Raw genomic sequence first — 11,962 nt, forward strand, 5'->3', positions numbered from 1 at the left:
TTTAATGTGGAGACATCATGTGTTTTCCTCTCCAGAAGAGCTGTCCATCAGCATATCTGTGTCCAACTGCCAGATCCAGGAGAATGTGGTGAGTTCGGGCTTCTTTTGTTCTTAGAGGAGGAACTGTTGCACAATTTCCCCACACAGCCCTGCATATGCATGCATTCATGTGTTATTAAAGTATCTGTTGTGGTAAAAATCAGAAATGGTATCCTACTGTTGCTTTACCAACAACCTCCTGTGGAAGCTGTTATGTTGCACAAATGGGGAAGCTGCTGACCAGTGTGTTTGGTCAAAGGATTTTCGTGTCAGTTCCACTTCTGCATTGAGCGAAAGTTAAATGTTTGGCAATACCAGAAAACATTTTGGAAGAACATTTTTTTTTCCGATGATGTAACTTTTACCGATTGCCAATGGAAAAACTCAAAGAGAAACAAAAACAGTAACAAATCACCTCTGTATAGGATATCGCCTCAGTGTACCAAATATTCTCTGACGAAGTGCTGGGATCCGGACAGTTTGGCATTGTATATGGAGGTATGTTTCGCTTTTGATTTTATATAATATAGCTCTACTGTGAATTGTACATTACATTTGTATGTTGTTTATTCATTTGACCATGTCCCATGATATTTTAGGTAAACACAGAAAGAGCGGCAGAGATGTGGCCATCAAGGTTATTGACAAGATGAGATTTCCTACCAAGCAGGAGAGCCAGCTAAGGAATGAGGTGGCCATATTACAGGTAATGACCAGAATCCATCAATGAATGTAACAAAGTCTGGCGTGTACTTTAAACCTGCAGTTGGCAGAATATTTTTGGCATCATTGGGCAGAAATTCCATAATAACCTTTCAGCATATTGTAACTCAAGTGCTCTGAGAGAAAACTAGACTTCTGCACCTCCTCATGGCTCTGTTATCAGGCTTTAAAAAATCTAACCTGTGATGGGAGACTTTGGCCAATCACGGGTCATTTCAGAGAGAGAGCATTCCTATTGAGCGTTCCTATTGGCTGTGCTCCGGCTGGTGGGCGGTGCTTGGTATTTCCTCAACAGCAACATTTTTCTCAACATGGCTGTGGGTCACAAACGTTCTCATTTTAAACAGTACACTACAAGATGTTTCTGAAAACATTTGAGGCGAGAAATACGCATTACAGTAACAGAATATTGATTCATATTTGATCAGCGCTGCCTAGTTTGACCGTTTGATCGGAGTTCACCAGTGATTGACAGCTGCTGGGAGACGACAGACTCCAGCTCGGCTCTGATCAGTTGTTTTCCTCCGGTCTGTGAAATCTTGCAGATGTCATTAGGAGCACAGAGGAAATTTTTTTTTTCTGATTACCTGTCTCATGCACTACTGTCAGGATATAGTGACCGTGATCATATTTGCTCCATTTCTACCCACTGCTGCTTAAAGTGTGAGAGGCCTCTCCATATATAGTACATGCCACAAACTGTCTTTCCCAAGTTGTACCCTCACTCTTCCTGGATCAGTGTGGACTTGATGTCTTTCTCTGCTTTTCTTCAGAATCTGCACCACCCAGGCATCGTCAACTTGGAGTGCATGTTTGAGACGCCGGAGCGGGTGTTCGTCGTCATGGAGAAGCTGCACGGCGACATGCTGGAAATGATTCTGTCCAGCGAGAAGAGCAAGCTGCCTGAACGAACCACCAAGTTCCTCGTCACACAGGTCCGTACTGCAGAACCACAACTTTCATCAACATCTCTTTCTGTCTTTCTTTTTCTCTCCTCAAGTCTTCAACATTAACATTCCAGTACTGACACGCTGAGTTTAACAGGAATGCTCCGTAGCCTGATGTTACTATATTCTCTCTGAAAGCAGCTGATCACAAATAAACTGATAATCAGTTCGATCTGCAGCGTGTATCATTGCCTTGGCGTCTTCCTGAAGTTCTTGCTAGCATTTTTTGTGTTTTATTTTCTATCATAGCTTTCTTTTCCTGCTCCCCCTTCTGTTTTTGGGGTGCCCACTGAGCGTCTGTTGCAGGGCCTGTTTATTCTTGCGGTGAGCTGATTCGGGGGTGGGGGGATTGTTTACTGGATTGGCCCTGCGTGGCATCACGGCCTCCTCCCTGGCCATGGATTACAGCCTGCAGTACGCTGGTGGCTTTGTGGCCTGATTAGAAGAGCAAGCAGCCCCCCCGGGCCTCCGTGGATCCCAGGTCCCAAACAGGAGCGGGCCCATTAACGACAGCCCCATTAGCTGCGGCGGGCCTGTCTCTGATGTGGCCGGGAGGACTTCTGTCAAAGTCAGGGTCAGGATAGGGGAGCCAGGCGCTGTGGTTTTGGTACAGGGCCATGGGCAGACATGCGTGCAGCGCTAGCTTACGCCAGGCCTCGTGAATATAGATGGGATGATGAGATGAGATCATGTGTCTTTTATGCGAAGGTACTGGTCAGGATGGAAGTCATTTGTATGCTTATACTGCTGTTATTTTTCCATATGGCATCTATAGCTTCTACTGCTTAGATTATACAAACATTACCCTGTTTATACCAGACACTCCACGCATTAAAACACTAAGACACTGGAGATTATATTGGATTTTATTTAGCTAAATCTCTGCTTTTGCTTGCAACAGATCCTGGTGGCCTTGAGACATCTGCACTTCAAAAACATTGTTCACTGTGACTTGAAGCCTGAGAATGTACTACTGGCCTCCGCAGAGCCCTTTCCTCAGGTAAAAGAGAAAAAAAAATGGATATGTGTTAATGCAGGTGCATGTGTATGAATGCATTGACCAATTTTGTCTGTCTTCTTACAGGTAAAGCTGTGTGATTTTGGCTTTGCCCGCATCATCGGCGAGAAGTCGTTCCGGCGATCTGTAGTCGGCACGCCGGCGTACCTGGCTCCAGAGGTGCTGCGCAGTAAAGGCTACAACCGTTCCTTAGACATGTGGTCAGTGGGAGTCATCGTGTACGTCAGCTTGAGCGGGACATTCCCTTTTAATGAGGACGAGGACATTAATGACCAGATCCAGAACGCTGCCTTCATGTACCCCCCTACACCCTGGAAGGACATCTCAGCAGAGGGTAAGAAGACTTTTGTTCCCTTCTTCCCCTTCCAGCAGGAATTGCTTGATCTAACCTGGCGGTTAGCTAGTACGTCCTTCACTCTTGTTGGCGGCCTGGTTGCCTGTAGTTAAGCGTCAGAGTGATACTCAGACATGTAGCCTTAGAGCTGTCCTCCCCACCTACACGTCTGAGTCGTCTGACCTTTGCTCTGACTTTTCTTTGTCTGCGGTCCAGATGAGTCACTCTCAAACCTCCCCAGCTGCCAAAACCACTGCTGCTCCCCCCACATACAGTGTGAAATATATGACAATGTGAAACAGTGTGAAAGTGATGAAGGTGTGCTGATGTTTAGTAAGCCTTGCTGATCTTCATCTTTTAGAGAGTCTTGTCCCTTTGAAAGTCACGTCCTTTAGTATGCTGTTGGTATGAGATGCTATATCTTTTAAGTTCAGTTTATTGTATACAGTCTGCTCATTTTCAATTTCCCTCACAGCCACAGATCTGATCAATAATCTTCTCCAAGTCAAGATGAGGAAGAGGTACAGCGTGGACAAGTGTCTCAGCCATCCCTGGTTACAGGTAACATATTACGTTATTATTTTCTAACCTTTAACCCAAACCACACTCCTCCTTCTCAGACTCACATCTGAACACACAGACATGATACATGATACTGTTAGATTCAGCGTGACTTACACTTTCCGAGGATATTGCCTCATAATCATCACATTTGGGCGTTTTCTTCAGTATCAACAGTCCACTGATAAGTTGTCTGTACATCAATGGTTACAGTGCAAACAGGGACTGCTAATAGCTAATTCGGCATGACTTTTCATGGTGCAAATCTGCCAAAATGTAAACGAATATAGGCATACAATGTCTATAGACCGTTTCAATGGAATTGCATTGCTAGGCAACAGCTTGGGTCCATGTTTACTTCCTGTCAGCTGGTGTCATTCACATACACTGCAACAAGGAATATAAAAGAAGGCAAGGTCACAATTTGGCAATTAGCACCACCTCCTGACAATAATAGGAAACATTAACGTTAGCCCTCCTGAATATTATTAAATATCATTAACAGTTTGATGGTTGGTTGGTTATTGATAACAAAGATGCTCTATTACAATCAAATATGTGTAGCATACTACAGGCTTGGCACCAATGTGAGTTCAGTGACGTATTGACTCTTCCTTCTTTTATATATTCCTTGCACTGCAACAGGAAATAGGTTGAGACACATTTGATGAAATGGTATATACTTCCTGCTTCCAACTCCTCAGAATCATGGGTCATGGGTAGTTCAAAATGCAGAACATGATTCTCCGAAATAGAAGTCAGAAAGAGAATAATAATAGATGTTACAATACAAAAACTGAATTTCAGACCCTGGTACAAAGGAATTCAATCACTTTATGTCAGGAACACCTCTTCCCTAAGGTAGTGAGTGAATATAAAAAGCTTCTGTCTCTTTCCCTCAGGATTATCAGACGTGGTTGGACCTCAGGGAGTTTGAGACGCGGAGAGGCGAGCGTTACATCACCCACGAGAGCGACGACGCTCGCTGGGAGGAGCACGCAGACGAACACAGTCTCGGCTACCCCAAACACTTCATCATGGCTCCCAACCTGGACGACATGGAAGAGGACCCCTAGTGGCACAGGGGGGACTTACTACACCACATGTATTAAAAAGACGAGGATTGTCACAGGGAGACTTTGGGAGCGGCGGATTTTCCCTCCGGGACTGTTTGTTGTGGAAACAGAGAGAAGCCGATCAGGTGGAGAATCACTCCATGGAGGCTTTAAAGTGGGAAAAACCCGACAGGATTTTGTAGCATGATGCGCTGCTACAGGCAGAACGCAGGTGGAGATGCGTCCCACAGAAACGCATTAAGAGACTGTCAGGAGAGAAGAGTGTTCATCTTCTTTTTGCACGATATCAAAACATTCCATGGATTTACTCGAGTTTGGTTCATCTTTAAGAACAATCACAAACCAAAACAAGGTGAACTTAATAGTTTAGTTAATGTACACACAATTTTGGATAACTTTGAGTAATAATATGACTGTTCTTTATCGGAGGGAGAGCTTACCCCAGGAGTAAAGGGCACTTTTCACAAGGGATTTACAGTCTGAGAATTTAAAACGTTCTCATTATTCCCAACTGTTTGTGAGACTGTCCTTTGGCATGAAACTGGAACTATCACATATATTTGTACGTTTTTTAATGTATTTTGTAAATGTGGTAGATTTTTGCACTATATTACCATTGAGAACATAGCAATTGAATAGAAACACTATTCGCTGCTACGGAGAGCAAACGGTGTTCGAGTGTCCAGTCGAGGTGCAAAGTTTGAAAAAAGAAGTTTGAGAAAGTTGGTGCAACTCACGCGTTATTGGCTTATTTTAACAAACCTCTACAGGTATTTTCACCCAACATTTCATTGTTAATGGCAGCTAATAGTGTGCAAGTTTGATCAACTTTCCCCTGGAGACAGTGGCCAACATAACCTGACCAAATATGTTCATTCATTTCCAAACCTTTTCTAAAATTTACATTTACATTCCTTGAGTCACTGAATTGTCAGTAAATGCAATAATGGAGCCATTTTTCCTGTTCAACATGAGGCTAAAACAGCACGGACTCTATGTTAGAGCATCATGTTTCTGTGTATCTTTATTTCTGTACTTTCGCAGTATTCTTGAATGTGACTTTTTAAGCACTCTGATTCTGGAATATGTGTTTTTGATGCTCTTTAGGTATCGCCAGAGGCGGCCAACCGAGGTTTTACATAGAACAAATGATTGGTGTCCTTGTTTGTTATGTCGTCTGGATCTTTTCAACCAACAGCCCTTTTTGTCTGGACAGTACTTAACAGTTTGGTTCACATGGGAGTTTATTGTACTACAGTTTTGTAGTTTGATCTGTTGGTGTGTTATGGGAGTACGTTCCTGTTTTCCTGTTGTCCTCTTCCTGTCTGTGTTGCCGCTGGATTGGCAGGTGTCAGTGTTTTTGTATATTTCAGTACATACCAATGGAATAAAAACCCAACTTCTCAGCTGAGAATGAAAACGTTTTTGAATGTCTTTATGTTCACACTCATTTGAGAAATATTTGAAGGTATTCAAAGCTTCGGGACAGTGCCGCTGCCGCACTACTGTACACACACACACACACACACACACACACACACACACACACACACACACACACACACCTCTAAACATACTAAAACAGCAATATCCTTCTGAGAATAACTAATTAATGTTGAATATGAATAATGAATAATGTGGGATTATTCCTTATTTCATGGGCTATTTTGGTATTTATACAAAAAAAAGAAAAATTAAGCATTACAATACTAATTCGGAACTCGATTACCATGGCAACGGTCGAAGCTTCGAAGCATTCGGGTCAGCCCTAATTTCAGCGCCTCAGTGTGCACGCATGCATGAGCAGCCCTGGCTTTTAGTTTTTTTGTATGTTGCATCACGATGTGTGAGTGAGCATGTGTGTGTGTATGTGTGTGTGTGCGGTGGTGTCACATGTCAGATCCCATTCTCAGCAGCTGGATGTGATTGTTGCACCGCACCGAGCAATCTTGTCGAGCCAGTCGCTCACCACAAGGGAGTAATGACATAGTTAAAGAGGGTGGTGGTGAAGTGGAGGTTTGTGGAAGACTTTGAAATCGCTATCATGGAATCCCTTCCAGTATCAAACGTGTGCTCGGCTCTAGCCGTATGAATAAAACGTCTGAGAATGGGACTATTGTTTGAAGGTGCAGTTCACCGTAAACTACAGAGAATACACAGCTGTCATTAATTTACCAAAATCTTTTGAAGTGTGCTTTCCTTGATTCCTCCACCAGTCTCTCCACTGCATTTACTGTAGATAACTGGCTGACCACTGTTAGCAATCATGGCTAGCATTATTGCAATGCTATCATCTAATAGCCACTGATGAGAGGTTGAAGAATCTCTTTTATTTCTCCTCTAAATGATACTCGGTACTGCTGTCCTGCATCTGTTAGTCTGGATGTTTTCAAGATGTGGGTCCTCTCTGCAGGCCAGATGACCCCATTAACCTCTGTGGGGGAGACTTTTATATAAATACAGCAGCACCGTTAGAGTTCACTGAGTTGGTCCTCACACATTAAGCAGTGAACAAAGAAAACCCAAACTACCCCCCTTGTAACATACCACATATTTTAGTGAAGCGTGTGTTTGTCACATTTAAGGATTCATGGTGGAAGAAGTGTAGCTAAAGGAGATTAGAGCAAAACTGCTGAGGAAATAAAGTGCAATGTCTCCCTCCTCTGGTTGGATTTAGGCGTAAAAGATTCAGTGATCCATGCTTTTCTTAAAACATTGATTTAAAAAGACACTTGGTGGTGTCCACTTTATTAGGTAGACCTGTACAGTCTAATGCAATACAACTGTCCTGCCATACGGTCTTTATGTTCACTGTTTTTTAAGTGATGTTTTGTACTGGACTGCATTATATTAAGAAATGTTTATAATAGGGCTGCCGATTTTTAGGTTGTGGCGGTCTCAGTTTTAAAGCTAGTGTGAAGATACTGGTACCATAGGAAACTATAACCTAAGAAATCCATTGATACCAACTAGCTTGTTGTCAAGGAGGCTAAATAACGCTCCAAACTTATGCCCAATTTTGGTGAGGAAAAACTGGCACAACCATTTTCAAAGGGATCCCTTGACCTCTGACCTCAAGATATGTGAATGAAAATGGGTTCTATAGGTACCCACGAGTCTGCCCTTTACAGACATGCCCACTTTATGATAATCACATGTAGTTTTGGGAAGTCAAGTCTGACACACTGACAGCTGTTGCTGCCTGTTGGAATTGAGTTTATCTTGTTATGATTTGATCATATTTTTATGCTAAATGCAGTACCTGTGAGGGTTTCTGGACAATATTTGTCATTGTTTTGTGTTGTTAATTGATTTCCAATAATAAATATATACATACATTTACATAAAGCAGCATATTTGCCCACTCTCATGTTGATAAGAGTATTAAATACTTGACAAATCTCCCTTTAAGGTACATTTGGAACAGATAACACACTTCACTTTAGTGGGCAGGCCATTTTTAAAGTTCCCCTTGACTCAAAAATATGTTCTGCTTATTGTTACTTCACTTTGATGTTTGACCTTCAGTTTGCAGGAGGACGTCTGTACAGACACTAGAAGGCCACATGTGTCACAATATTTCCACATTAATCTGCTCATAGTGGGGAAAGTTTGTCTGTGCTCACCTTAAATCTTTTGTTTAAGACGATCATGATTTTGTGACATCACAACTAATTTGGAAGCCAATCGTAGTCCAGAATGCAACTTACACAAGTGTGATGTGGGAAGTTGAAGCCTCCAGTGCATAAACACAGAATATTTACATTTTAGTGAAGGAAAAGGAGACATTTTGTGTCTAGTTAAACTTTTAAAATGAGAAGTATTTGCATATTCATATATTCTGGATTTTTAAATGAGGAGAAGGAGGAGTATGTATTTTAGTAGAAGAGTAGAGCAGTGTTGTAGTCAAGACCACCTAAACTGAGACGAAGTTATGACCAAGACCAGAGTGTATCGAGATCGAGACAAGACCAAGACTTTGAGGGGTTGAGACCAAGTCAAGACCAAGACCAGACCAGTGTGAGTCCCACACTGCATGACATACTTTTGATAAAATGTGGAAAATGTAAAATATAGTACTCCTCAAACTGATCTGAAAGATCCATATTGCCATAAAAACAACCACGGAAAACTCTGGAAATTCCTCTTCATTCACCTATTTTATTGCCATACATATAAAACAATTTAGTGTTAGTGATATTGTCGCAGTTGCGGTCTTGAACGGTCTTGAAATAAAATCCTGAGTCCTCTGTCTGAGACAAGACCGAGTAAAATGAGACCTTCAAAAAGTAGTCTTGAGACCGGTCTCGAGATCTACAACACTGGAGTAGAGTCATTTTATGAATTGTTTTACAAGGTAATTGACATTTTTTGTGGAAGACCCATATCAGAAACAAATTCATATTTCAACAAGAGTATTTTGTAGGCTGCGGGATCTTTAAAATATTGTGAATACTATGACAAAGAAAACAGCAGCTCTGCAATAGGTGAAATGTATAGTGATAATATAGTGAGTCTAAATTATCAGAAAGGATGCAAATGAGTGATGTAGGGGCCCATGTTTGTTGTATACATGTGCATATTCATATAAAGTCTCATGGGGTCAATATATGTACATTATCACTGTCCTTACTGAAAAAGCAGTTCTCTTTGCTGCCAGAAGGTGTCACTCTCTGTAGGTTAATCCAGTGAAACTGTAATGGAGTCATTGAGGGTAAAACTTTGAAACTGTGTGTGTGTGTGGTGAAGTATTTGGTTATCTTAAGATAGATAGATACACTGTTGTCTACAACATTTAAAAGTGACCTGTGCAAATAGCTTTTCCCAGGAGTGTTCCACACATTACAGGTGGATACAGTCTCTCCTTTAGAGTGAACTGTGCTCCTTATATAAAATTTACATGAATGAAGACTGTGCTGTCAGGTGCGTGTCAGAAATAACATCTGTTGGAGGATCAGAGACAGCGATCGGTCCTTGTTGCCCTGATCCTGGGGTGCTGTGTATATTTGTCGAGCAGCTTTGCCCGTTAGCTTCTCTGCAGGTCTCTCGTCACCTCAAGGAGAGGTCTGTGTGTCACGCATCCTCGTCCTCCCCCCCTCACCTCTACCTATCCCTCTACATCCTCCATTCCTACGCTTCTCCTCTCTACTCCATGCTGGGTATCCATGGGCTCCAGACCAAACAAGCAAACAAACAGAACAACAGAAAAACCCATCACCCAGACAAGGTTGGTGGTGGTGGGGGAGAGATGGGGAGAGATCTTGTTTGCTTTCTGGGCCAGTTCCATTTCACTGTGATGGCAGAGAAGGCCTCCCAGGACACGGCTACCCACACTTCTGTTTGACTTCCAGGGGGGATCAAGGTGGTCCTCGGCACTGACACATCATCTTCCGACCCAATACACAGCTGGCTGCAGCTACGGGCCTGTAGCCTTTACCTAAGCTGGCCCTTGTTGGTGTGACATTCAGCCGACGGCCTTTAATCCTCACAATGCTGTCTCTCAGTCATGACCAGTAAATATAGTGATTCGTTTGATGACTTTAAGCTGTCATCCCATATATACAGCATGCTATTATCTTACATTGTCAGTAAATAGTGATGAAACTAATTGTACAATCGCTAAACTGTTTCTCAAGATACAGTAAGCATTTACATTTGCAGCTTGTTTATTGGAGACTTGAGCCGGGTTTCCACCAAATGTTTTAGTCCCTGGAACTACTTTTCAAGGAACTAAAAGGTTCCTTCAGACCACTGTTGTCTGTGTTTCCACCGTGGTCTAAAGACCTGCGAAGATTAGGCAAATGCGTCCACTGACGTATGAAAAAGCAACATGACATGGGAAGAGGGCTGCTGGTGGTCGCAGGGGTAAATTCTGCAGCCTGCAGTTCACTGCGACAATATTTAGTGCTGCACGTTGAATGTGATGAATGAAATGCAGAGGAGGAAAATGAAACTAACGAGTGTCTGCCTCTACAGTAAATCATCTGTTGAGTGTTTGATGGTTATTTATTTGTGCTTTAGAACGTAACCGCTGTGAAACAATCAGAAAATAACTGTTTTTCCAGCCCAGTCGCACAGAAGTTCGTAAAATAGTCACAAAATTGAATGTATTGATTTGTGTACATAGACATAGACATTGACACAAAATTAATTTGTATTTAATCCATGAAATTGTGAGCTGAAGTCTAAAATGCGGCGAACGCGTAGGGAGAAGGTTGGGGTTGTTGAGTGGGTCAAAAAGCACAGGACTTTCACCCAGGAGACTAGTGTTCTTGTCCTGTGTGAAACCACAAGTCAAGGTTGATTTATTTGCCATGTAACTTCCGTACTTAAGTTACGGCACTTCCAGAGTTATTTTAACCCAAACCACAATCTTTTTCTAAAGCTAACTAAGTAGTTTGTTGCCTACACCTAACCAAGTCGATCTATTCTTAATCCTAACTAAGTAGTTCTATTTTGAAAAGACTGCGGAAATTGACACGTGTTATTGAAAGTCGTGCTGAGCGTCACGAAAAAAAGGGAAATTCAAGTCTATGTACACGAATCAAATAGATTAAATTTTGTGACTATTTCACAAACTGACATGAGACTGTTGTGTTTTCTCTCATTCACAGCACAATCGTGCCGTCTCCTCCTCTACTGTTACCGCTGGCCTTTGCGATCTCTCTCTCTCTTTTTCTCTCTCTTTCTTCTTTTTTTAATGAGTCGGGAGGCAGACAGCAGAGCCTAACTTTACTTTTAATGCTCTCCCCTCATCCCTAAATGGTCCTAAATCGATACTAGAATACTTCCTTGTTTATGAATGAAGCGGTACACAAGTTGAAGTCATTGAAGCAGTGGTGCTGTGTGTGTGTTTTACCAATCAGCGTCGGTCATCCCTGCAAACTCCACTCCAAAAGTTCTGGTACTTTCAAAAAGTACTACCCCCCGACTAGGGCATTTTTGGGTCGTAAAAACGTCCGATAAAATGTCCCCGGAACTTAATTTAGCAAAGAGTTCCTCAAAAGGTTCCTCGTTCCTGTCGTGGAAACGGGGCTTTGGGCTCTGCTCCCATGTTATCAGTCCAGTGCCCTCTGCCTGGAACTGACTATAACCCACACAGTAGCCAGACTTTTGCTCTCTGTGTCCTTGCTGAAGGGCACAAGTCCCAAGAAACACTCCAATCTCTAATACAATCTCACAGCACGCAATGTATTTTCCCTATCTGCTTTTTCCACATTAAGACCCGGGAGACAAATGAATGCAACCGTGGAGGGCATTTATA

General features: G+C 42.4%; 1 protein-coding gene across 3 annotated transcripts in view; it reads left to right on the forward strand.

The window, feature by feature from the left end:
* prkd3 (protein kinase D3) overlaps positions 1 to 6,118 on the forward strand; it is a 45,213-nt gene extending 39,095 nt beyond the window's left edge. For 2 of the 3 annotated variants that reach the window (XM_074659862.1, XM_074659863.1), the window contains exons 12-19: positions 36 to 88; positions 465 to 537; positions 639 to 745; positions 1,536 to 1,697; positions 2,611 to 2,709; positions 2,794 to 3,061; positions 3,537 to 3,622; positions 4,525 to 6,118. In XM_074659862.1, coding sequence (XP_074515963.1) covers positions 36 to 88; positions 465 to 537; positions 639 to 745; positions 1,536 to 1,697; positions 2,611 to 2,709; positions 2,794 to 3,061; positions 3,537 to 3,622; positions 4,525 to 4,698 — 1,022 coding nt within the window. In that variant the 3' untranslated portion in view covers positions 4,699 to 6,118. The remainder of the gene's footprint in view (positions 1 to 35; positions 89 to 464; positions 538 to 638; positions 746 to 1,535; positions 1,698 to 2,610; positions 2,710 to 2,793; positions 3,062 to 3,536; positions 3,623 to 4,524) is intronic. The other variant, XM_074659864.1, reaches the window with a different exon arrangement.
* Positions 6,119 to 11,962: the final 5,844 nt, after the last annotated feature.

This window comes from Sebastes fasciatus, chromosome 15 (genome assembly GCF_043250625.1).
Source record: "Sebastes fasciatus isolate fSebFas1 chromosome 15, fSebFas1.pri, whole genome shotgun sequence".
Lineage (NCBI taxonomy): Eukaryota > Metazoa > Chordata > Actinopteri > Perciformes > Sebastidae > Sebastes > Sebastes fasciatus.